Raw genomic sequence first — 27,475 nt, 5'->3', positions numbered from 1 at the left:
ATAGCCATCCACATAAGATCTCTATCTTGTGTTGGAAGGGCTGTTTAAAAATGACTTTGACAAGGGGAATCAGCAGGCTAAAGTTTAAAGGGGCTTTTAAAATACCGTATGTCAGAGTGTTTGTCTAAACTTCACTCACTTTGTGATGAAGGTGAAGACAGCTACATAAAGTTTGGGACCAGCCTGTAAATAAATTAGCGTCACAGATATTCTGTCTGTAACTTGCTGTCTACCTGTCCTTCCAACTTTGTTTTGGCTCTTTTGAGCTGGAGTGGACGGCTGCTGCAGCCTAAAAGTACCACGCAGGTCAGTCGATAGCCATCTTCAGTGGAGACAGAGCCTTTCTTGGAGATACTCGCAATCAGTTGTGGAAAAAGCTGTCATGCTCAAGGCTTTTTGGTTTCAAAGAACACTGCAATCCATCTCAAGCACTTTTGAAGTGTGTGGCTGTGTGTGTCATCATGTAGAATTTAAACTAAGCTTCCTTTTAATATGCATGACATTTATTTAAGATCAATACAGTTATTCAGCTGTATAAAATCCATAATCTGACTGAGGGGTATTGTTCTCAATGAAAGTATTCATATCATTGTTTTTATTTCCGTGGAACCATTGAATTATTTATACTGTAGCAAGAGATTCCAAAGCCAAACCTTGAGGAGAAGGGGTTTGTTATGAATAAAGGATGCTCTTTACCTCAAGTGTGTGTGTGTGTGTGTGTGTGTGTGTGTGTGTGTGTGTGTGTGTGTGTGTGTGTGTGTGTGTGTGTGTGTGTGTGTGTGTGTGTGTGTGTGTGTGTGTGTGTGTGTGTGGTCTTTGTGATGCGTGTTGCTGGCAACAGACATGCTCAGTGCTGCATTATGCATCAGATAGGGTTGAAAACATGGACAAGTAACAGACCAGAGAGAGAAAGTGTCAAAGAAGAGAGACAGAGGTCCTGCTGAAGTCAATAGTGTCCATTTGATTATGTTTATGAAACTTTGGTTCAATCACAAATGTTACACTATTGCTATATGGTTTCATTGTACAAAGTCTCCATTCAATGTTTTGCTGAAAAGTTCTAAAATGTCCATCATATTAAATTCATTACACCAAATACCTTAAATCAGTTGGTGCAGGTGCTAAACATAAAACATATGTAAACAAAACACAGCTCAACAGCTGAACAGAGTTCCTTGCTTCTGCTGTTCCACTATCTGGCCAGCAGATAGCAGCATCAATCCTGTGATCCACAGAGTGAACGTATGCAGGCTGAATTTTTAACAGAAAATCTCAGACATTATATTATCCCCAGTGAAATGAAGAAAATAGTCAATTTTAATGGCTCTTCATCAGAAATACACAAATGACTTAAATAACAATATAATGATTTAAAGGAACAATTGCTTGCAAATGCAATAACGTCTTTTTAACTCTTTTTTTAGGGCGAGGATGGTTTCCCAGGTTTCAAGGGAGACATGGGAATCAAAGGAGACCGGGTGAGGAGCACCATCTATCATACAAATAACTTCCTACATGTCCAGTCACATCTTTAGTCTTTACATGGAGGAAATTGTTGTGCATCATTGTGATAGTATCTGTATGTGCTTGGGTTGTAGGGTGAGCTTGGCATGATTGGGTCCCGTGGAGAGGATGGTCCTGAGGGTCCCAAAGGCCGATCTGGCCCCAACGGAGACTCAGGTCCCATTGGTCCTGCTGGAGAAAAGGTAATAGGGCTCAATGACCGAGGGTGTTGAAAAGCCGCTACAAGAATCATATGTTTTCATCTCAGTTGTGTTTTTTAATAAATCTCTTATGTGCTATAGTTTTGTTGCTGGGCTGATGTCTTGTGCTGTTAATGTCTCTCAGGGTAAACTGGGTGTTCCAGGATTGCCAGGTTATCCAGGAAGACAAGGACCTAAGGTAACTAAGCCCCACTCTCACAGCAATAAACAGGTTTTTTATTTACCGAATCTGCACCAGTATGCCCTGTTATCAGAACTGTGAAGACATCACAGTGATCACTGCACACTGGCATAACACAACAAACCAAAACGTCTACACTGGAAAGTCTGATGGTTTTGCATGAAATTGGTTTACCATAAATAGAATTATTAGAAACTGTTCATCGTGAAAACACGTCGATTTTGAAGATAACCCATTTTAGTGCAGAACCATTAGAGCGTGACAGTCAGAGGAGATAAGTGTTACCTGCATTCCTGGGGTGCATGAGGGCTTTAGAGCTGATCATTTGTTCAATACATGTTAAACACGCTGCTTTGATGAAACAACATTTAGGAAGTGACCATTCTGAAAATGAAGCATGCACCGTTTTTAAATTTGGTACCTGCAGAAATGTTCGTACCACTTTCTAAAAAATGTAGCTTGTGTTTATCCTCCAGAATTCTGAAAACATAATGAACTAAATGTTCATGCTAAGATTGTATCAAAGTTCTACAAAAGCTCATAGTAAATAAGGTATTAAACATGACCGAGCAGTAGTGATTTGTAGAAATCTCCCATTGGGAAGATGTTATGGTTTTCATTGATTCAATTTTTATTGAATGTCCCCAATGCAACGTGTGGTGAGGTGGTGCAGAATGGGTAAGCTGCTTTTTAATCCCCTAATAACAGAGTTTTGACTAAATAAAAAAATCACCTCACCTTGTCTTGTGTTTACATGGGTCTTGTGCTAAGCGTTTTGTTTTGTTTTAAAGTCTTCCTCTCTTTGTGTATGTGCATGTGTTCCCCACATAATCATTTAAGTTGAGAGCATTTGCCCGAGAAACATCCTCTTCTCTGCCAGCGTTATAAACATTGTAGAGATACCAGAGTGGGAAGAGTTTGTGAGTTTGATATATTCTCTTGGGAAGGCGGGACATGTTGTGTTATTTTTAGGTAAAACTTTCACTTCACAGGAATATTGAGAATGTGTTTAACAGTTTAAAAATGTTCATTGAATTAAATAGAGGTGTTGAATTTGTGAAATAGCGCAATATTTATTAGAAAAACAACAATAACAACCCATAAAGGAACAAAGTGTTAAGGTCATGGAAGTGATCAGTTTTATAAAAGGGCCAGGTGTTAACTGTGTGAAACTACAGTGTCTAACTGTAGATTTTATCAAACAGTAGTGCAGATAAATGATGAGCCCTCATTATCATGCATGCCCTGACCCATCCAGCATCTCTCTTGTTTCCCCTCCATGATATCTCCCTCTCTCTATTGACAGGGCTCGAGTGGTTTCCCTGGGTTCCCTGGAGCCAACGGCGAGAAAGGAGCCAGGGTAAGAACACACACACATTCTCTGAGAATACACCCTTTTCCTGTTTGTGTATTAAAATCACCACACCATCAAAAACAAAAGAAGATTGATTCCTATTATAAAGGCATCTGTATGGTGACTTGGCACCAAAAAAAATAACAGCAGCAAAATCAATGTTGGGGAGAGAACAAAAGACGTGGAAACAATCGTGCTTTCATTGAGCCCCTCTCCCCATTTCTAAAAAAATGATTGGCTGAGATAGAATTCATGGTACAGGTTTAAATTTCAACAGGTAAGTATGAGATGGCCAAAATATTCCTGGCTTAATTCACCTTAACAAAAAAAATGATTCATAGAGTTTAAGTTTGAAAATGTATCCATTTTAAATAAATATAGTGGCGGTGGTAAGAAATAAGCTATGTTGAGTACATCAGAATCATTTAATGGACACATTATCTCACTTATGCCAAAACTAGCTGCCAAAATTAAACTCTTAATACTTTTTCCATAAAGTCAAACGTTGTCCAGTGTGGTCTTAAAACCCCCAAAAACTTTTTATGCTATTGTCGAAATATTGCTGCATTTGTTGCCAGGCTGTTTCTGCTGCTTTAGTCAGCCAACCAAAATAATATTACTTAGTCAATTCTTTGTTGTTATTTTAGAAGCGCATGTTGCTCCTCTACTTTTTGTCAATGTTTTCATTTAAATGAAATCTTTTTTCTATCTTTTTTTGCTAGACTCAGTTAAGATGTTCATCAATGCACTGGAAAATCAGGAAAATTATATTCATTTAAACTAATATAGTTAATCTCTTAAAATGAAGGAGTCTGAGGCTACAAATGTAGAACAGAAAAACAAATAGTTCTGTGGCTGTTTGGCAATAATTAACTAAATTTAGCCCTTTTCTGTAGGACAGATGTTAGAGTACTGTTACACTGGATTCATGTTGAATAATGACAAACATGAGGTATGTGTGGATGCCTAAAATGTTTTGCCTTTGTTATCAAACAGGGCATTGCAGGCAAATCTGGTCCAAGAGGACAAAGAGGTCCAACGGTACGTATATATAACTCCATGATTTCCATGTTTAATGAAATAACTGTAATTAAATAGCATCAAATTATCTTGTATACAACTGAATTATAAGCATTCTAACAGTTTTAGGATTTGACATAAACACATCAGACTGTTGTAACTTGTCCATAGTATTACCAGGCTTTCTGTTTGACTCTTGAGTTTTTTCTCTCTCTGTAGGGTCCTCGGGGAGGTCGAGGAGCCAGAGGTCCAACAGGAAAACCCGGTGCCAAGGTACACCAGCTACCCTAAACTGATTTACAGCTTTTTACTGGGCTTTTTACTCACTTGACCAATTAAAACATGATAGATTTCTGAACAATTCTGCCTTCTACTGCTCCAATCAAGCCCCGTGCCAAATATAAATAGTTTAAAACTTACCTAACTACAACTGATGATTTGTGATTGTGTGTTGCAGGGCACAGCAGGCAACGACGGCCCTCCAGGTGGTCCTGGTGAGAGAGTAAGTCTATTATATTGTCTCAGGCCATTCAGTGTCATCCACCTGCAATATGATGATATAAGACTTAGACGTATTTCTGTAAACTTAAATCCTTAATGTTATTTTTTTTTATGTAAGAGTTAGTCAGTATTGACCATTAAATCTTGTCACGCTGGTCAAACCCTCCAGAGTTCTAAGCACAATGATTAAATACAGATTTGCATCAAATAATATATAGTAGGGCATACTTTGTCTACTTTTTTTGTTCCCACAAGTAGTTCTGAAAGGTCACTAAAGCAGAAGACAGTGTTTTACTTACTGGAACAGTTTTCGTAGAAAGGAAAGAAGATCAATTAGGGTTAAGTGAAAATAATTAAGAAGTGATATATTCAGAGTCATTCAAAATCAATGACTCTTTGGTTTAATTAACTTTCATTTAATGTGTGTTTGTGTCTTCCATTTAATCAACATAAAGGAATACTTTACTCTATGAAGTCTTACTTGCCCCAAAACAAATTAGTACGTTTACTGGTAAGGGCAGCTTAGGCCTTGCACCGGACACACTGCTATGTAGAACAGCTGCTGACATTTGGGTTTTGCGTTAATGCCACGTTCCTGTTCCTACCTTCATTCAACAGACAGCAGCATTTTTTATTTTTTTTTATCCCTTTGCTTTGCCATTGTTCCTTAGAGGTGGAATACAGTGCATTTCTTATTTACAGTATTTCAAACTGAAGCTCCAAAAGAAGAAGAAAGAAAAAGTCCAAATGATTTATCGGAATTCTTATTGAGCAATGAGTTAGTTGTATCGGTTTCTAACTCAGTGGCAAAGTCAATAATCTCCGCAGTTGCTTCACAATAAAAGACTTCCAGCAGTGGCATCTAATGAAAAACCTTTCATTAGATTTGTTAGATTTCCAGTGGTGTTTTAGTGGAATTTCATTTTGGTGTATAACAAAGCAAATGTGAAACATTGATTGGAATCTAGTGAAGTCCAAAGAAGGCATGAAACAAAAAAGACAGCTGGAGCAATTGCTCAGTTTGCATAGACATTTTCTTAACACTACAGGGGGACAAATGGATGTTTATAACTGTGAAAAAGCATGATGTAGGCAAGTTCATCAGAAAACAGATCATCTCTGCAAGATGAAGGCAAAAACAAGAATGTAGGAGTTTAAAGGCAGCAGTTAAGTTCAGAATCTTTACTTAATCATTGCCTAACATAGTCACATTCTATATTTCCATTGTCACACTGAAGTCTGAATCATGAGCATCATTTGATAAAGGCCCCAAGTTTGACTAATTCTCAACCGTGAAGCTGTAGGTTAGTACTTGGGTTGATTAGAATCAATTCAATCTACTAAATTTTTTCGCCTTTGCCTTTTGAAATGTATTATACAATGTGGTTGCTGTGAGATCCTGACAGAGTCAAAGGTGTGAAATTCTATCTGGACAAACTGTCACAAAATGTCATAAACTCTGTCTCCACTGTTTAACAGCTTCTCCATGTTTTTATGGAAATTGAATCTCTTAATCAGTCCCAAAAGAGAGGTAAAGTAAACTAGTGTGATGCATGCATATCATTAAACGATAAACTTTAAATTAACAAGTCAGCTTTGAGGCATGTTCATATAAAAATGCAAAAGATTGAATCAATTTGTACTGGATACTATTTATGTAAATTATTTAATATCCCTGAATCCAAAGACATCATGCTACCTCAACAATGTACCGTTAAGTAGCTTTCCAAAACCAGTTTTTCAGTTCATCAACATAATTCACTTTAACACACTTCAGCACACAATGTTATAATAGGATCATCTCCTTAACATTGTGTAAGTGGCACACTGACCTCTTTTCCTCACATTCCAGTTTTTCACTGTTTGTGTGATGATGTGGGTCCTACTTTGCTCTCTTCATCTTCAAATGTATCACTTTTTGCGTATTTCTGCTCCATTCAACCATCATTGCGTCATTAAATATATCAGTCAAATGAATATGTATATGCACTTCAATTGAAAGGAGTACATATATTGAACAAAATATGTAATTAAATGTGTTTTGTTAGCTGATCAACATACTTCACTCTGTACAGTAAGGGACACAATATGTTTTAATTCTAAGTTGTCTAATGTCTCCAGCTAAAGCCTTCAGTGGGGAACAAACAGTCATTTAAAAACATCCCATTTCAAATTATTTTAGCTTTTCCCTGCAATATCATTGTTTGGCATTTCACAGGAAGTGACCTTATTTTACCAAACATTATATACAGAATCTGTCTTTTTAAATATTCCACCCAGGCATTCTCCTTTATATCATCTAACATTAAGCCTAGTTGGAAAAACAGCTTTTTGAAGCATTTTGCAACTTCAGTGTGCTCACTACAATGACCTGGTGAGCAATGACTCACTCGACAGCAATCATTTTAGAAAAACTTTTTGTACTTAATAGCTTTAATTTGCTTTCTCAAGCTGCTCTGAAACTGTTATATGTAATAGTCCACTTGATATCCTTCTAGGTGTGTTGCAATATACCAGTGTGAAATAAAGATAACCGTGATATTTAAAAAAATGAATCATGTTAATAATACACATAAAAATATGGACTCTCGCCGAAAATGAGACATATCACACAATAAACAAAGTTAGAGATTAATCTAATTGATAGCATTATTATTTGCACATTTTCTGTAGACAATATGATCAATTGTTATTGTTAATTATTTTGGCATGACTGATAGTGAAAATCTGATATTTTCTGACAGGCCTATATCCTTCACAGTTATTCAGCTTGTTCTCTTCTTTCTGCATGATGCAGTAAGCCACCTCATGACTTTATTCTTTGTGCATCTCTCATTAATCTGACTTTTTGTTTGTCTACTGCAGGGGCCTCAAGGACCTCAGGGACCAGTGGGCTTCTCTGGACCAAAAGGCCCCCCTGTAAGTAATTCTCCTTCCTGCACTCTGTTCACACTTCATAACTCAATGTAGTGTAAATACAACAGTAAGGCTGTAGGGTTTGCTGCTAGCTCCTGATGTTCAATGTCTACTCTCCTCTTAATACTGTTTCAGTGGCAAATTAGCCTAGTTTGCAAACATTATAAGTCAGAATTGATTCAATTTGAACAGTTCAGGGGTGCAGCAATACATAGCAATATCCCTAATTATGTGCAGGGATCATTAGTCTAACTGTTACTGAAGCAGAACCCATTTTCTCACTCCACAGTCTAGGCAGGAGACAAGTGGTAATTTCCACCTATCGATTGGGTTTAGATTCATAGCTGGCTCTTAGCCCTCAGCGACTGATGCTGTTCTTTTTTCATGAATGTTGTACTAGTCTAACTATGACTTTACTGTCTGGAAAATATGTTTGTATCATACATTGTGCCTACAAAGAATTTACACAATACTGCAATATTAACATGTCAATGCTTTGAAAAAAATAGGGCCAATGTCGTAGTGCAATTATTCACTCCAGGTGTGAATGTGATTATGACGTATGTTCTTGATTTCTATCAGGGACCACCTGGAAAGGACGGACTGCCCGGACACCCTGGTCAGCGTGGTGAGACGGTGAGTCCTAAAGATTCTGTTAGAGCATTCACTCACCTGTGTGGCTCGTATTAGGATCAGCCTCTAACTTCCTGCTGAGTGTAGAAACTAAAGATCTCACATCGACCATGATACACTATATACCCTTATTTCTCACACTTGGCCTGAGTTGGCATATTTCCACTGCAAGAGCTAATACAATGTGTGACATTTCACAGCTTTTTCAGTTTCTCAGAAAATGTTTAATCAGGAATATCCTCTCAGTGTTTAGGCTAATATTGTTTTAATCCTGCAAAAATTGCTTTTGTTGTGTTAATGGCTGGTACTAAGTTACTCATTGCCTTTAAGGTTAAAGTTGCCAACGAGAGCTTTTTAGCTCTCATTCTTCAAATTGCTTTTCGATTGAAGGACGGATCTGATCCTCCCAATCAGTGGGCTGCACTTCAATTGAATCTCCCTACTCTTCCTCCTCCAAATCTTATCTCTATTGCCCTTGTATGCGGGGGATTACAATCAGTGAAACAACATCTCAGTGGGATGCTGAAGGCACAGACATGTCTCTTAAAGCAGAACTTTAAAAACAAAGCCCTTGCGAACATTGTCTGAGTCTGTCTGCTGGTCTCGTCTCTATTTACACATGTACACACACACACACACACACACACACACACACACACACACACACACACACACACACACGCTCACTTCATTCTGTCTGAGTAAATACAGATGGCTCGGACTCCTATCTCATAAAAATGGACACCAGGGAGCTGGGCAACCATCCCACTCTGATGCAGCTCCTATCTTGTTACTTTTTGAAGTTTACAAATATGCAATGGAAGGATGCTGAACAGAGATTGTCCAGTTGCAACAAGCTGTCCTTAGGTCGCATTGCCTGTTCTAAAATAATTGAGCAATAATACTGTAACTGAGGTATAATATACATATACAAAACCAGCAGAATATAATTTGTTGCATCAGCACTGAATGATTAGTTAATTAGTCAGTTATGAGCTTAATGAGAAATGGCTGTACTAAATCTGCACTGAAGATGTATCGATGCGTGGATGGCGTATCCCATGGGACATAAGATTTATCTGACAATAAACAAAAACAAAGCAAACTTTGACTTGATCTAGTATCAATCCCTGCTTTCAACTTCGATTCCTCCGTACTTGCTATGCATCAGTGCACCTTGGTTTGACGAGGCTCAGAGGCCAATAAATTCCACTAAAAGCTTGACAGATCATCGCCACTATCATTAAAGCTTCCCTTTCCGCCTGCCTCTTTTCTATAGATAATGTAATACACCACGCATGAGTGCTTCCCTGCCTTTGCTGCTATTCAAGCTACACCGATAGAGTCTTCATTAAGGTGTTTATGGCTGTAGATTTATGTTTTGATGATCATACTCCACAAGCATCCAATATGAGAATAGATCACAGCAATAAAGATGCTTATAGGCAGCCAGTCACAGCAACACAACTTGCATCTGAGGAAGTGCAAATAAAGATTTGAATCAGTGTCTCAGAATCAGGGCTGATGCTGTAACAGCATGGCCGCAGGGTTTCCGTTGAATAACATCACCATAAATCACAACACAGTGATCAATAAGCCTGGAGTCATAAGTCAGCCAGGATTCTAAGATCTTGGATTTAAAAACTTTGTTTGGTTGTCAGATAATAAGTTACAATTGAAATTATTTGAAAACGCAATACCTCGGTGAAAATTGGTTATGTTTGGAGTTTGATGACTGAGGGATTCAAAGATCAAATGGAAATCAATGAAAAATTCAAAGTCAAAGTGGAAAAGTCAGTGGGCACCCGACACTCTGCCCTCGGAGTTTGATACATTTGCTTTATGCTAATCACTCCCTGGCACTATTAGAGTCTTACTGTTTCATTCATGACATTCTCTCTTCAAACATTACATGTTTATATGTCTGGGAAGCATTTAGCAACTCACACATAGATGGCATAAATGTTTCTATTATGAAATGTATGTTAAAGATATCAGACATTCTTTATCTTCATCCTGCTGTATTAACTCATTTAATAGCTGGCCTCCATGCATCACAAGAGGTTCATATTTGGGGATATAGAGTACTTGGAAGAAGACTCAATCAAATGCAGATTGGATTGTTACTCTCCTGGCAGAATTCATCTGATTTATGCTGCAGTTTTGGAGTCGATGGTTGAGATGTTGAACTTTTTTTTTTCTTGTCCTGTTCTGCTGTTTGAATCTGCTTAAGCATGTCCACAGGGAATGCTGCATTGCAAATCAACCACATACTGTGAATGTAAACTTGTGCAACAAACAATGCATGGCAAAGTGCTATGGATTTTGTGCAGGGAACAGCAAAATGAAGCAATTGCTTATTTATATATTTTCATCAGGACAACTTGTTATTTTTCTTTTTTTATAGTTTACTCAGATTTGTAAATTTAAAGCTGCTTGCAATTGTTGACATCTTAGGATCAGGAAAACTCCACAACACATTGGCGGAATGATAACGCCATCGGCTTGTGAAGTTGTGGCTAATGTGATAGCTACCTAATTACACATTCAGCAGACATTACATTACATTACATTACAGTCATTTAGCAGACGCTTTTATCCAAAGCGACTTACAGGAAGTGTATTCAACATAGGTATTCAAGAGAACTACTAGTCACCAGAAGCCATAAGTGCATCTCCTTTCTTAAACAAGCATCTTAAAGCATAAACCAGAGCAAAAGTATAGTGCAGAGGCAAATTACTACGAAAACAATAAGTGCAACAAACTAATACAAACTAATACGAATAGGATAAGTGCAGTAAACGAATACGAAATAAGTGCAGCGAAGTACAATAAGTGCAACAAACTAATACGAATGCAATAAGTGCTCGAGGAAGGCTCAGGGTACTTCTTGAAGAGGTGAGTTTTCAGCCTGCGCCGAAAGATGGGCAGCGACTCTGCTGTCCTGACGTCAGTGGGGAGTTCATTCCACCACAGACTTAGAGCAACTTTATCATCCCATTGGGGTCAGGTGTCTTGCTACAGACTAAAGTAAGCACAATATGCACTAGAATTTTAGCTCTGGTTTGGCTCATCAACTCTCATAGAAACTTAAAAGGGGTCTTTTGATGTTAGACACACTACTTTATCAACAGGGGCCTCATTACAGAAAAATATCCTAACTGCTGCTCCTATCTTAACTTACGTTTTTAAGATAAGAAAAATTGACACTCGAGATGGCCAAGCCATAATATTAATTGCTCTCATTTGTCACTGACTAGTTAACTTGCTGTTAGGAAACATGTTTTTGTTATACAAAAAAATGCTAAATGACTTCCAAAACTGAGATAGAATGGATTTCAGACATAACACAAGTTTGTGTAATATGGCCCCAGCTACTTATTTGCTTTGGCTCCTTATCAGATGGTGCAGCGCAGGTTGTGTACAATCTGTTTGCAAGACCTTGTTTGATGGAAACAAATACTTGCAGTTTAATGTGAACTGTTTGAAATCGAACCATATCACATTTCTTATTTGCAAGCCAGAACATCAAAAATGCCTTTAAAGTAGAAAATCTTAAATAAACTCAGAACTGTAGAGTTTGTGTACAAATTCTCAGTTGTTGGGATGAATGGCATTCACATAACACCTGATATCAAACACATACCAATGTTCATATAAAGGTTTTTTAAGTCAAACTTCAAAGCCTGTGATATCTTGGTTTCAGATCCCGTATCTTAAAGTATGTCAATCAACATTAAATATTCATGATAAAACAGGCAAACAAATTTAATGAATGTTAGTTTAATGCTCCAAAAAACATTTGCTTATAATTATTGGCTTCTCTGGGACTGTGTGATCAGATTTAATTGAGTGACATGGCATTATAAGCAAACAACCCCTTAATCGTCCACACATTTTGAATCAAATTTTGTTAGACTCTGATTGGTGTACGGACATAAATTTCTGATACCACCTATCTAACTGATCCACCTCCAACCAGTGACAAGGACAAAAACATAAACATAGAAATCTTCCATGATAAAATAACCAAACTCTTTGTTTGTGTCTTCATGTAAGAACTCTTGATAAGAGTGACTCATTGTAAGCATCTGAATATCAATGCAACTCTGCTACCTGGTATACTACTTAAAGGGTAATCTGCTTCTTATCATCCTCAATGCGTTATTATGAATACCACTGCTTTTCTTGGCAAGACACGCAAGGTGTCCATGCTCGTGTGAGGTTTTCAGGTCCTATTCCCTGACCAATGGGCTATCCTGACCCTACCCACTCAGGGTCAATTTCTAACCTCAACCAGCTAAACAGGGTGTGTCTTGACAAGAAAAGCAGTGGGGTTCATAATTACGTGTAAACGGTATCATGTGTCCTTCGTCTGCTTTGCGTCCTTCTTTTGCCTGTCTGCTTAGTGAATCTGAATTGCAACTGCCAAACTCTGAAGTCATGTCATACTTCATCTAGCAGTGATGTGATGCAAAAGACCATAGAGATAGATTCACCATTAATGGGTCTAGCATTTCTGGCACGACATTAGAATTAGAAACATAAAGTGAAAGGTTCATTGTAATGTTTTTTCCCAAATACTGTGTAAGGTACAGGATCCATTCTAATAGCCTGGTTCTATTCCAGCCAGAGACCTTTGTTGCATGTCATCTCCCTCTCTGTTTCCTGTTCATCTACTTTTTACTGTCAGTAAGGGCTAAAATCTACAAAATATTTCCATATAATATTATTATTTTCTCAATGAAGAGATCAAGGTACAATGTATATATATATATATATATATATATATATATATATATAAAAAACTAACCAGCATTGTGATTTAATAGAATCAATCCTTGATATTGTGAATATAACCTGAAAACTCACTGTTTCCTACATCAAGGTAATACCAAGCCAAAACCTTAATCCAAGTTTATCATATAAAACATTTTGTAATGTTTTCTTCAGGGTTTCCAAGGAAAAACTGGTCCACCAGGCCCAGGAGGTGTTGTTGGCCCACAGGTAAGATACATTATTTATTAAAAGAATACATTTATTATTAAAGAATATATTTTTGAAAGTGGCATCTGGAGGGTACTGTAATACCCCTCCATAAAAGCTTATCATTTGGGAAAAAGGCAATACAGCAGTAGTAAGTTAGCTATCTGACAGATTTTTCTGATTAGTAAAAACAACATCTTTTCAAAACAACGCTTTTTAAAGCAAACAATGTGTCAGTGGTATTGTGGATCCCCTTCTTCACTGACTAGTATAATTATTATTATTAGAAAAAGAAATACTCTAGGCAACTAAACTTTTTATTTGGATTTTGGACAGCCACTGACTAATGGTCTAAAGTATTGATGTACATTATCATTGAAATAAGCCTTTTATACCTGTATTCTCCATATTGTATCATTGCTATGTTGAACTGAAAATAATATCAAACTGTGTGATGCACTGTAGGGACCAACTGGAGAGACTGGTCCTGTTGGTGAGAGAGGCCACCCTGGACCCCCTGGCCCACCCGGTGAGCAGGGTCTTCCAGGTGCTGCTGGCAAGGAGGGAGCGAAGGTATGTGTCCAGTATAGTGTACTTTAGGGGGGAGAAGTACTCCTTACAACTAGTCTTCTCATCTGTTTTCCTATATAGTATACAGTAGCATCATAATGCAGGATATGGTCCCATTGCTCCCCTTCTCTCTTATGGTAACAGATAATGTATACATAGTGATTTGTTCAAAAGAGTGAGCTCAGATTTCCTGATTGACTTTATTTGATTAGATTAGATTCGTGAGGAAGCCAGTGAGGTTGATAGAGAGATCAACAGTTTAGAAGTTCAATTCAATTCAATTCAGTTTATTTTGTTTAGCCCAGAATCACAAATTACAAATTTGCCTCAGAGGGCTTTACAATCTGTACACATGCGGCATCCTCTGTCCTTCCCTCACATCAGCACAGGAAAAACTCCCCTAAAAAACCCCTTTAACAGGGAGAAAAAAAAGGAAGAAACCTATGGGAGAACGACAGAGGAGGGATCCTTCTCCCAGGATGGACAGAATGCAATAGATGTCATGTGTACAGAATGAGCAGCATAACAGAGATACAACACATTCAAAGTTGGCAGCAAATTGAACTTATGCAGTTTGCAATACATTCCCCCAGAAACACACCCCAGCCAACACCAAAGTCTCACCAGTACTATCGGTGCTACATGAGACTCTGAGACTGCTGAAGATACAGTAGTTGAGATTTGGGGGTACATTCCCTCCCTGGCTCTCCCTGGCCGGCAATTGAGTGTCCATTAGTAGCAGGGAGTAGCCATTTTGTAGAAGTATGGGCTGCTCCAAACCAAACCCCTGACTCCCAGGACCACTGAGCACCACCTGCCCCCCAAACCCTCCCTCACACATCCATGTCTTCTGCTTTTTATTTTATTCCTGTCTTTGCCAAGCAGACAGTTTAATCAAGTTCGTCAGCTAACTCCAAACCCTCTGCAGCCCACAAGCCCATTTTCCTCCCCTCTCTGCTCAGGCCTGTGCATCACTATGCCAGGGACACTTTGCAGAGGTCTTGGCAGCAGAGCCCAAATCCTCTTATACCTCTCAAGCCCACTCTTCCGTGTCTCCCTGTTTGCAGATAAAGTCAGCTTGCCAATACAAAAGAAAAGCAAACAAAGCCAGAAGAAACTTTTTCTGATGTCAAATGTCCTTATCTTAGAGATACAGTTTACAAAATCAAACAGGAAGTAAATGAGGTTAGTGCAGTGTCTTAGGTAAGGGTTAGCAAATCTTTATGTTTCATGTTTTTGCTGATTATGGGAAAACAATACTGCATTGGTTGGGACCTATTATTGACTGTGTGGTGACTCTGTCATGAACCCACAGAAAACAAAATCACTTTAAACTAATCGGGGTAAACAGGCCTTTAAGATTGATGTCAGCTACAAACCAAGAATACCACTGTTCCTGGTGGGATGTACAAATCCGTTAGTATATTTTTGCTTGTCGTATGCTTTTCAATCTATATTCACTTTTTCTAGAGCTCTCTCTTGCTCAGTTGCAAGCTGTGTAGCGTATTACTACAAACCTGCATGTGCACATTTCACCAGAGGGCTCAAAGTTGGAGGATGATTCTTTAAGTAGGATGGCTAAGATGTAGCTGTCATGTGCTTTGCATCTCCAAACGATTCTCTACAACGCCAACACCAATTCAACACTTCACTATGTGGATAACTCAATTTTAAATAAAAGAATAAGGTCATCTTAAGTCATGTAAAATATAAAAGTTCCAAGCTCCTAAATTACTGTGATATAATCCAACTCTGTGACTCTTTGTTCTCAGCCTGTTTCACTACATGGCCTCACTGCTGTTAAAGCAATGACTGAAGACTAAAGGCCCTTTTAGACACTGACACTGAGGACAGGGGCTCTAGTTACATTTATTATGTACTTTTCAATGTAAAGCACTAATTTAAACAGTGAAATAAATTGAACAATTTCATTCTTGAATCTCTGTAAATGGCGAACAGGTATTAATGGGAGACAGACATAGGAAAGGGTCAAAGGTTGAGCACTTGTTCAGTAAAGCATATCATACACCAGTTTCGTATATAAAACAGCTATTAAATATATAAACAGCTAAAGCTGATTGCCATGTGGACACTTACTCAGTGTAACAATCCACCTTGGGAACGAGTCTAGCATTTTGATCTTTAAATGCTAATTACCTCGGTAGTCAGGCATTGCTTTCAATTTTTGCTCATTGTCTGGCAAGGCCCAGTTGGCATCATTTCAGTTAGGCAGCAGAATGGATGAAACCCAGACACCCTTCTCACACCTGATTGGACGAATGCACCACTTGCAACAGGCCGGGCAGCATCAAGCTTCATTTTCTGCAACATTCTAATGGCAATTTTGAATATTCAGGTTTTGGTAGTTGATAAGAGACACTAACTATAGTTCTGTTCAAAAGTATCTGGCAGTCTAAATCAGTCCTTGAAAGGTGTTTTCTAGATCTTGTAGATCTAGATATAGTCAGGGTTTTTGGGGTTGGTATTTTGGTCTTCTAGCAGGAAAGAAATGCCCAGCAATCAATATTGTTTAATTTAATTTAATAAGAATCACTCAAGGAATAAAGGAAGTACACAACTTGTAACAGAAACCTTTGTGAATGTGTGTATAGGGAGACCCTGGACCACAGGGATCCTCTGGTAAAGACGGTCCTCCCGGCCTTCGAGGCTTCCCTGGAGAGAGAGGTCTACCTGGCGCCACGGTAAGAGCTAAACTCCACCTGCACCTATTCATCATAGCCTCTCTTTACATGTGTTTGCTAGTACAAAGTGACAGAACATTGCTACATAACAAATGAACCAGCATCTATCTAGAGCCATTCACTTCATTAGAGACACCAGCCCTGGAATTCACTCTTAGCAGTCAATCGGTGCAGAGGAAATCCAAAGCGACATCTTACAAATGAACAGGCGTGCCTCTGCTTCGCTCCACCGCCACTGACACCAATGTTTTAACCGCCGCAATGCATCATGGACCTCTATTATAGTAGTAGGGAATGTTTGTAAGGCATCCATTTGCAAAATCTTTCCCTGGTGTAACTCAAGGACCTGAGTTGCTTTTTCATGTTTTAGTGCCAGCATTTTTTAGGGGACAGCAAAGTTTTTCTCTGTATGCAGTATTTACTTAATAAACTATTAAGAGGGAATGTTAGCAATTAGACTGTGGTGGATAGTAATGGATATGCTGTGGGGAGAGGAAGTGGTGTGCTGCCTGTATCTTCAAGGTCAGTCAGACTCTGCAGGCCAGCAGCACTGCTGATTGTTTTCTGCCATTGTAATTTACTCCAGCACCCAGCCAGAGCCAACTGAGACTCATTACCCAGACTGCCATGTGCTCTTTCGTGGCCCACTAGGGAGCTACACACACAGACACATGCACAAATTATGGGCTTTGACAAACACGCATACAACGTATTACACATAACCTGGCATGTGAAAATTGCAACTCAAAATATTGAATGTGTAAATTGAGATAATTGTATATACCCAAATGAGCACACACAGTCATGTGTATTCATGACTTATGCATCCAAATGATGAATGAATTATATTTTCATACCAGTGCCATAGATTTTTTTTAACGCGCATTTTATTTTTTATTTTTGTTGTTATTTTTGATTCATGCTGGTTGTCTGTAAGGACGAAAATGTTATATTTCTTGGAGTAAGGCTCTGAGCTTAAATGCACTCAAAGCACTTTTCTAGTGGTGTCTGTCTGAAGCGACAAATCAGTAAACAAAGGTAGACTGTCCTGGCTGGATTGGCATCTAACAGTGGAGGTCTTGAAATACAGGGCTGTAGAGAGAAAGCATAGGCTAATGTAAAGTTACACACTGTTATGTCAAGATGGACCTAATGTGTTTTTTGCTTCTTTTCCTCAGGGCCCAGCAGGTCTGAAGGGAGGAGAGGGGCCCCAAGGTCCACCTGGTCCCGTTGTAAGTACACTGTTACCTGAAATCAATGTGACTTTCTTTCATCATTGTATTGGATTTTTTTCTGACATTTAAAATTAGATTTCTGTTATTGCTGCGCATGAAGGCCTGTACAGTATATTTCATGTTTTAGTGAGGCCGGCATATGCCAAGTACCAGAGGGCAGTTTACATCACTTGGACAGGAAAAGCTTCAAAAGTGGCTTCCATTTCCCTAGTCTAACGGCTAGGCCCCCTTCATCATTGCTTTTCTTTTGACATCACCACTATGGAGGCAGGACATTTAAGGCGAACTTATGAATGACAGTTATACCTATTTATTTATTATTTTTGACTGCACTACATTACACTACTATTTATTCCTTTTAACCATAATATATAACATTTGGTGAGCAGTATGTTATTTTTCAGCTCAGCAGTGTTGCAAATACATGAATTTATAGTCCTGTCTCTGTGTAAATCCACTGGAGCAGCTAGGTTAAGTGCCTTTCTCAAGGACATCATAACTGTAGCTACAGATAAAGGAGAGTCTTAAAGCAGGAATAGGACGTGCTGAAGGTGAATATGAGCTGTGGAACTGCAGCCACAGTGACATTAAAGGCAGACATCAGAGAAAATCAAACATAGTAAATTAATTCAGTTGTGATGTGTGTAATGAGTACATGTGTGATACACATACGCCGGCTGTGGTGTAGTGGAGAGCAAGGTAGTTCTCCAATCAGAGGATCGGTGGTTCGATACCCGGCTTCGGCAGTCGATGTGTCCTTGGGCAAGACACTTAACCCCAAGTTGCTCCTGAAGGCTTGCCATCGGTGTGGACTGGATGATGAATGTTAGTTAGAGTCTGATGGTGGCACCTTGCATGGTAGCCTGTCATCAGTGTGTGAATGGGTGAATGATATGTAATATACTACTGATTGTAAGTCGCTTTGGATAAAAGCGTCTGCTGTAATGTAACATACAGTAATGCCATCATGGTCACTTGTTCAGGGTTTTATTTATTCATATTCCAATGAAAGCGTCAAGATCATCTTCTCCCACTGCAGACAGTGATTTGTCTTTTGCGCAATCATGTGCTTCAGAATGTGGTATTAAAACTGTTTGCATCATTGCCTCCTGGCACACAGAATCAGACACAAACAAACAAACAAACAAACACACACACACAACGAAACCACGCAGCCAGGAGAGCCTCCATATAGTGATTCACAGTGTCTAGTCATTGCTCCTACACATGCCTCATCAGTCCCAAAGGTTGCGTCTTGGCACTTTACGCCAGCTGTGCTCATTCTTCTCAGATTGTCACAGAGACTCTAGAGCTTTGTCACAAAACTCAGTGGTAAGGTTGACGTGATGGGCTGTTGCTTTCACAATTTGCATCACCTCATGCATTTGTATTCAACCAACAAAATCACAAAAATCCAGCTGCTATAAAATGAGACATTTAAGTAAAAACATGTTAAATCATCTAATTGGCCCTTATCATTGTCTCTCAAGACATTTGACATACACTGTGGAAGTTGCACATGTTTTGTTATTGATTGCAGTTTAAAGTCATGCTCATGGGAAACAATGTGAGTTGTGCCACTGCTTTTCCTCATGAATATAATGTTCTGCTCAGGAGATACCTATGATTACGTATGTAAGCATGGACATGTTGATTGAAATTGTTTACAATTATCGAGCAGCAATGTGACTCTGTCACAGTAATTACAGCCCTGGAAAATGGATACATTTGTAACTTCCTACTCAAGGCCAAAAATGTATAATATTGCAACCTGCAGTGAACACAAATTCAAGTTGCCTTATGTCTGCACACTTTACCTTATCAAGCTTTAAGGTTGCATAATGGTCTGAAACTGTCAAAGTTCTAGATGTGGTGTTATTGAGACATCGTGTTCCTTACCCCCATCACTCTCCTCCATGACAATGTTTACCAACAACAATTGTTTTCATTACTTTTTCAGAAGTGGTGAGAAGGATTATAAAAAATGTCAGCAGATATTATGATTTAAGCATTACTTACTTCACACTGTAGAATAGAAAAACACAGGGTTCCACCAGCATTGATTTTGGATGGCTGTTTTCATGTTCAACATTAACATTTATTGTATTTCCTACAGGATTTATATTCTTAACACAATAGAAAAGCCTCCAACAATTAACATGGGACACTAAAACTTAAACTGTTATAGGATAGCAGTGGGACTCATTATTAATGATAACAATACATCACAGACTTATTGTGAGGAAAATGTATTTATTATGATGAATAATTAAATAAATGCAAACAATTAAGAGTATTTTCAATACATTGACATGGATGTACAAATGTGTGTATGTGTATCTGTAAAGACACATTGAATTAATTCTGTGCAGCAAAGATATATCAAAATGTCAATATCGATTAAGGTGAACACTAGTTTCTTGTATATGAGCACTGATACACAGCGAGGCCTCTTTCACTCATGAAAGCATTTTCAGCAGCAGGGTAGAGCTGCTCGGAGCCGAGACGTCAGCTCTCCGACAGCAGATAATGCTGGCTGCTCACAAGGTGCAGCACTGCTTTGTGAGAACTTAAAAGCCACCTGTTACTGTGTGTTGCTCCTGATGTTTTCTTACTTTTCCTCTGAAAGGGTTTTTTATGTGTGTAGGTGTGTTTGTGTGTGTTGATCCATTAGCAGTGGGACTCTGTTGGGTCTTGCTTTGTAGATGTCTTAATGGCAACGGTTATTGTTCAGCATACTTGGTTATTTTTAGGTTTAGGCTAACAAAACTATGAAATATGGTTCCTTCTCTTCACAACAAACACAACATGGCTTCTGTCTTTTATTTTTCACTCATCATCTCCTTCTCCTTTTCACACTCTCAGGGTTCACCTGGTGAAAGAGGTTCTGCTGGCTCAGCTGGTCCAATAGGCCTGTCTGGTAGACCTGGCCCTCAGGGTCCCCCAGGTCCCTCTGGAGAGAAGGGAGCACCTGTAAGTATTTCATTCTTTTCAATCTATCTGTTACCTAAATAGTTTATTTCTTCCTTTTCCTTACTTTGACCTTCACTTCTGCTGTTTCTAGTTTTCTAAATATAATTAAAACTAATGTCTTACCTCTTCTAGGGTGAGAAAGGACCTCAAGGTCCTGCTGGTCGTGACGGGGTCCAGGGTCCTGTTGGTCTGCCCGGGCCTGCTGGACCTCAGGGTCCACCTGGAGAGGATGGTGACAAGGTCAGTCATCCACACTCACCATCTCATCCCGTTGGCCCAGTTACAACTGCTTTTCCATTCCCAAACTGGGATGGATGTTTTGGGTTTGAACCAGATTGCAAATCAATCTTCCTCCCCATGTTCACACTTAGGCCATCTGCATGGAAAATATGTCTCTCTTTCCATCACTGTTGCTTATCCATCTTCATAACCAAATGCACCAGCAAACGCAATTAGAGGAGATGTAAAAGTGAAAAACGTTTGCTTGTTCCACTTCCTGCAATCATTATGCCCCTTGAGGTGACTATCAGGCATTCTATCGAGCAGCCAAACATTTGTCCCTGCAGAGGTTTACAATGCAACAAAGAAGAGAGTAAAAAACTTGCATCCCCATATTTCAGCATCCATACAGAGTATAAATGCAGATAATGCTGGTTTATGTTAATGTAAGGGGGAAGATTGCCAAAGATCTTTTCATATACTGTTGATATTGAGAGAAGTGAAGCAAAGCTGAGATGTTTTTTGTGTGTGTGTGTGTGTTTCTCTTTCCCAGGGAGAGGTTGGCGAGCCTGGCCAGAAAGGAAGCAAAGCCGACAAGGGAGAACAGGTACACTATAGGAATCCAAGTCCATTCATTGCACGCGCATATATATATTTTTTTCACATTCATTTAGGAGTTGGTTATGTTACTGTGCATAATTTATTTTCTCATTTACAGAACCACACATTAACATCATTAAAAAAACAACAGTGGTCGTTTTTTTTAATTTTTCAAATCACAAAGCGATACTTTTACATGTGTGTAACTTTTTCCTGTTTGTGTTTAGGGTCCTCCTGGCCCAGCTGGTCTCCAAGGTCCCATAGGTGCCCCAGGCCCTGCTGTGAGTACAATTGCCTTAAAAGACTATTGAAACAGATTTACATGGACCACTTGCGAATATGTGATGTCTATAGCTGCTGTTTATATCCTTGAAGCCTACGATGTTTTATTTTGTGAAGATCTATGTCACTGGTCCATGATTTCATGAATGTATTCAACGGCACTTTTAATATTTTTGTCCTTTCTACGTTCTTCTCTGGGCGGACATAAATTCATTATTAAAATATGCTGCGTGTGTGTGTCTTCACAGGGAGCGGATGGAGAGCCTGGTCCCAGAGGTCAGCAGGGTATGTTTGGACAGAAGGGAGATGAAGGCTCCAGAGGTTTCCCTGGACCCCCTGGTCCCATCGGTCTGCAGGTTAGTACCATTCACACATGACATTTAACAGTAATCCTGTTTGTGTCATGTAAACGGCTATCGTGAACAACTCTCTAAGTATTGCTATTCTGTATTTTACATAGCATGCTGTTAATACAAAGTCATAATAGAGTTCATATTTTCTACAAGTATTTCTTTTGCAGTAGTGCTATTTGTGTAAATGTTATGGGTACATTAAGGCCTTCAGTCAATGAAAATGAAATAATTAATTTACTGTAGGAATTTCAATAGTTTCAGATAAGGATTAAAGTCATTGTGTTAAGTCACACAGTATGAACAGAAAGGCAGCACTGTTAACAACCCCATTAGCTCTGTGCTGATGAAAACACTTTAAAAAACATGTCTTCCCAAAGCTTTTAGTGCCATATTCAGTTCTTAAGACTTACTCTACAATATAGAGTATATTATAAGTTAAAAGTCATGAATATAAGTTCTGCTATCTAGCTTTGGTAATGCCACTTGTTTCTGATGAAGTTTCATTCTAGAATGAGCATCAGTGAAAGCTACAACGTTGATACATTTAGTCTGTACTCAATATTTTCTGTCATATTTAGTCCAACACATACACAAAGGTTTAGCAGACATTGGCCCGGGTGGACTTCTTACCCCTGTGACTCAGACCTGATCCCAACTGTACTGCCAGTGTACCTTGATAGTTTGGTGATAGCACTGTTTTCTGCGGTCTTGTATCCCTCACAAAAACTCATCGTTGTGGTATAAAAATATCTATTCCTCTATGAGCCTCAGCCCTGGCTTCATAAAGATAGTATTAGAAAATGCATTTTCTGTTTAGCCATGCATGGCTGGAGAGATTGGCTCCTCAGGTGAGGAATTACCTTGAAATATCGTATTGCAGAATCCTGAATGCAGGGCATATTCATTTTACATGCTTTTTTTTGTGGGTCAAATTCAGTTTGGTCCTGTTGACATGATATGCCATGCATTTGTTTTGTGCTATGAGTGACACATGACATGTGTCATAGGACATGGCGGTGTGTTTTAAACTCTTAAGTAACATTGTCTAAACTCTTTTTCTGAAGACATAAGAGAGTTTTTAGGGACATTCTATTAACTGCTTCGCAATACCTTTCTGTACAATAATCCCCTATAGCTGGGCAAGTAAGAGCTGATTAAGCATGCATAAGGGTTGGGAAGAGGAAAAATAGAGAGGACTACAACAAGCTGAATTTAAAACAATTAGGAATTCATCTTTTTTTGTTTGTTTTAGTATTTAGAGTAGGAATAACCACTCACTGTATTTATTTATTATTTTCTCTCATACTTCTCTTATATTTTATTGCTATTTACAAAGAGTCTGCAATAAAATGAGTTATAATTTACTCACCAATTCTGCCTGTAGTAGTAGTAGCAGTGTCTAGTGATGACATTGTGGAATCCCTCAACTACCGTACTAAACTGTGGGGGGCTACAACACAGTGTAACATGCATTTCACAACATGCTACAGTACAAACAAAAGAAGACACACCAACTCACACTCACACAGTGGCCTCTGCAGTATACACGGCTTAAATTGGATTTGTGGTGGGTATTGTATGGTGACCAAGCTGTGACCTGCAATATTAACACCTTTCACCTTTATTCCATGGCAACATCCATTCTCCATCACCACTTTAGAAAAATACTTTATAATCTGTGCTACATTTAGCTTTTTAATATGCAGCAATTTATGTTATTCATAGGCATGTAGTAAAGACTCTACCCATCCAAGGACATAGTTTAAGCCAGACTGAAAATAAAAGGGTGACTATTAAGGTAAAAAAAATCCAGATCAGCTTGATACAAATGAACATAAACCAATCTATACTACAACCAGGCATAATTATGTTTTGTACCACCAGGATAATAATTTAATGAGATAGGACCTTCCCCTCTGTAGTAGCCTATTTGTTAGTAATGATCTTTTTTTTTATTAGTAATCAACTCCTTAAGATAAACAAGTTAAGAGTTTACTGCAGAGATTGGGGTCATTGTCTTGATGAAATTACACAGACTACTACTCATCGTTCCAAGGTACTATCCTATCTCTGCAGGATTGTATTCAATGGACTTTTAATTGGGAGTAATTCACTTCCCATCTCCATTCCATTAATTGCGTGGACTGACCTGCTTGATAGTCGGTTCCTCATCGAGCACATTTACCATGCTGCATAATTAGTAGCACCGCTAATGATCTCAGACTGGAGGAGACCTTTACACAGATGAGATTTCTCAGCACGGCAGGAATCAGCATGCAGCGACACACACTTTTTAGGACCCAAAGAAAATTCTTGCAAACAAGGACATATACAGACAGAAGCTTAGATGTAGGGCGCTGTATACATACACAAATAATCAGCTCATGGTGTAAGAACATGTAGAAGAATGCATTCTTTGATCCCCTCCCTTGCAACCTTACACCTTATACTGATGACAAACTGCCTCTGAATCAAGAGCAGACACGCACGCAGAAGGCGAAGCAGGGTACAGCAATTTAATCACAGCAATTACCAGTAGAAATGTCAGGGATCAAACGCACATACAAGGTCTTGACCACACTGCTCATTTACCATGCATGAGTGAGCTGGATCTATGTCTGTACCTTTGAGTTCAGATGAAGCTGTCACGGACTACAAAGGGGACAGCAAACAAGAGGGGAGTCTTGTCTTACATGTTAGTGGATCCAGGGACAGAGTTGTAGGACAAAATCATCTCCCCTTTGCCTGAGTATTTATCATGAATTTTAAAGCCCTGTTGTGTGGAGATATCTGATACAGCATTGAGATCTTCACTACCAATAGCTATTTCAGAAAGGCAAGCTAAGCTAGGTGTTTTCAATGTATGGCATACTTGCCCTACCATGTTGCCTACCTCATTCAAAGAGCAGTTTGAAATATTTGGTATAATATCTATGGATAAGAGTTGAAATGATTCCACTAAATTGCATGTGATTCTGTTAGTTCTCTATTCAGTTTGTTTGCATAAGACTAACTGTTATTTAAGGTATGTGGTTAATCTGGTAGAATACTTGTTCTTAACTTGCTCAGCATATTCATTGACTATTTCATTTAACAGAGAGTAGGACTAGACTGCACTTAAAACATGGATTCAAGTGATTCATTGATGCATGTTCTGGCCCACAGATATGTTTAATATTTCAGTGCTTCACTGCAATGTATCCCAGCAGTCAAATCAAATTGAAAAATTAAGTATCAAGCAGGAACAGCTGTTGGGAATGCATTTAACAGCACAAACAAATTAAAATAATGAAAAACACCATTACTTATTAATTCGAAAACACCTTGTGCTTTTAACATAATTATTTTCTTTTCTGATAATATACTTATTTATTCATTTTTGTTTTCCTCAGGGGCTTCCTGGACCTCCTGGTGAGAAGGGAGAGAACGGTGATGTGGGCCCCATGGTAAGAGACACACCTACTTCTTGTAAGCACTCTTATAATAAGTTTAATGCACTTTAACAACACTGTGTTTCTTTTGTACAGGGCCCTCCTGGTCCTCCTGGTCCCAGAGGTCCTCAGGGTCCTAGTGGAGCTGATGTACGTATGGCTAATGACAATGTGTTTACACAAATCTAATAACCTGCATGAAATAAAAAGGACCTGGTCAATGTAAGACTGTAACATCAAGTTAACTTCATCTTTAGTGGCATTATCTTATCTATCTTACAATGCAATGTCTGGACACCATCAGGTGTCCTCTCCTAAGGTGATGGATGATGACTCATCTCTTTCTTTATTTCGCTATGCAGGGTCCACAAGGCCCTCCAGGTGGTGTGGGCCCCATGGGATCCGTGGGTGAGAAGGTAAGAGTCACAACTTGGCACCACAGGGTGTTCTGCCTGCATTTCATGATGTTGGGTATAAGGACTGAGACATTGCTGGTCTAGCCCACTCCAGACCATCCAGCTGCCCCCTTTTGTTACCACATGCAGTCCATTCATTCATATGCCAAGGCTTTTTGTCTGAGTTAGTGCCTTGACACTATTAATGTCTGTTTTACAACGCTTCCAACAAGATTCTCCCATTTTACTGCCATTTGGCAGACGGCTGCACTATAAATGCTTAATGCTGTACCACGGCAGTTAAAAGACTATGAAATGTATGAAAAATGAAGGGCTACCAACTCTTTAGTGGGGCACTTGTTATACAGTAACTTTAAACCCCCTTGTATCAACTAGAGTTATAGACTTAGTTAAGTTACTTGTCTGACTTTTGTTGACAACATCATTAAGTGTTAGTATGTAAGAACTATTTTGCTTTAGGAGGTGTGGTTTTTTTTAAATGCTGCATCTAAATTTGCAGGCCCTCCATGTGTGAGGGTGAAGGTTTATCTGTCCGGACACTGACATTTGTCTAACCGCAGGGTGAACAAGGTGAGGCTGGAAACCCAGGACCACCCGGAGAGGCTGGAACCGGGGTAAGTGAGCTCTGATTTTGTTTTTGCATGTTTGTCTAATGTTTGGCAACTAAATATGTGTTGCAGAATTGTCACGTTTGTGTGTGCAGCACATCTTGCTTATCAACACACATTACATATGTGTTTAGCATACCACACAGCCTTAACATTAATATTCGTAGGGCCTCACGTGAAAACCTTGTTGCAATGCAAGGTAGGTGATAGTATAAGGAATCAGCAATTTATTTTTGTAGATTATTGCCAGGAAAACAGTTGCTTAATGGATAGCTTAAGGCCAATATAGTGGAAAAAAATGTCTTTTTTCTTCAGTGTGACACTTTGTATTCATCACACTGGAAGTAATTGCCCCTCACATTGAGGCTGGTAGTTCATCTCAGCATGGCTCTTCTGCTTTGCACCCCATGTCCACATGGTCTGCCAAATTGAGTTTCTCCCAGGACTCTTAAGACATAATTACACAGAGGATACGGCATGGTGCTTCTGTCCTAAAGAGCAATCATTGCAGCCACCATCAAGCAAGTTGGCATCAAAACACCAGAAACCCACTTTGCTGAGTACAGCTTTTAGCTGTGATTTGCTCTGTTTTGATGGCTACAAAGGTGCAGAAGTGAAAGACTTTAAAAGTTTTGTAACTCCTCTTTAATACCAGGCATAAAGATTGTTCTGATATACTATAGTGTTTGTTATGATGAATGTCAAGCTTCATTTTCAAAGATTCTGAAAGATTTTATGTAAATTTACCATATCCATAAGCTTTCCGGTGT

At 38.9% G+C, this 27,475-nt stretch overlaps 1 protein-coding gene across 1 annotated transcript in view; it reads left to right on the top strand.

The window, feature by feature from the left end:
- col11a1a (collagen, type XI, alpha 1a) overlaps window positions 1–27,475 on the top strand; it is a 77,441-nt gene that overhangs the window by 35,106 nt on the left and 14,860 nt on the right. The window contains exons 29-50 of the mRNA XM_054623281.1: window positions 1,425–1,478; window positions 1,599–1,706; window positions 1,849–1,902; window positions 3,212–3,265; window positions 4,256–4,300; window positions 4,499–4,552; window positions 4,737–4,781; window positions 7,646–7,699; window positions 8,279–8,332; window positions 13,284–13,337; window positions 13,782–13,889; window positions 16,499–16,588; window positions 17,767–17,820; window positions 20,689–20,796; window positions 20,929–21,036; window positions 21,569–21,622; window positions 21,843–21,896; window positions 22,146–22,253; window positions 25,643–25,696; window positions 25,778–25,831; window positions 26,044–26,097; window positions 26,658–26,711. Coding sequence (XP_054479256.1) covers window positions 1,425–1,478; window positions 1,599–1,706; window positions 1,849–1,902; window positions 3,212–3,265; window positions 4,256–4,300; window positions 4,499–4,552; window positions 4,737–4,781; window positions 7,646–7,699; window positions 8,279–8,332; window positions 13,284–13,337; window positions 13,782–13,889; window positions 16,499–16,588; window positions 17,767–17,820; window positions 20,689–20,796; window positions 20,929–21,036; window positions 21,569–21,622; window positions 21,843–21,896; window positions 22,146–22,253; window positions 25,643–25,696; window positions 25,778–25,831; window positions 26,044–26,097; window positions 26,658–26,711 — 1,476 coding nt within the window. The remainder of the gene's footprint in view (window positions 1–1,424; window positions 1,479–1,598; window positions 1,707–1,848; window positions 1,903–3,211; window positions 3,266–4,255; window positions 4,301–4,498; window positions 4,553–4,736; window positions 4,782–7,645; window positions 7,700–8,278; window positions 8,333–13,283; window positions 13,338–13,781; window positions 13,890–16,498; window positions 16,589–17,766; window positions 17,821–20,688; window positions 20,797–20,928; window positions 21,037–21,568; window positions 21,623–21,842; window positions 21,897–22,145; window positions 22,254–25,642; window positions 25,697–25,777; window positions 25,832–26,043; window positions 26,098–26,657; window positions 26,712–27,475) is intronic.

Source organism: Anoplopoma fimbria, chromosome 21 (assembly GCF_027596085.1).
Source record: "Anoplopoma fimbria isolate UVic2021 breed Golden Eagle Sablefish chromosome 21, Afim_UVic_2022, whole genome shotgun sequence".
In the NCBI taxonomy this organism is placed as follows: domain Eukaryota; kingdom Metazoa; phylum Chordata; class Actinopteri; order Perciformes; family Anoplopomatidae; genus Anoplopoma; species Anoplopoma fimbria.
The sequence above is the reverse complement of the archived record's forward strand: the minus strand, read 5'-3'. Positions and strand labels throughout refer to the sequence as shown.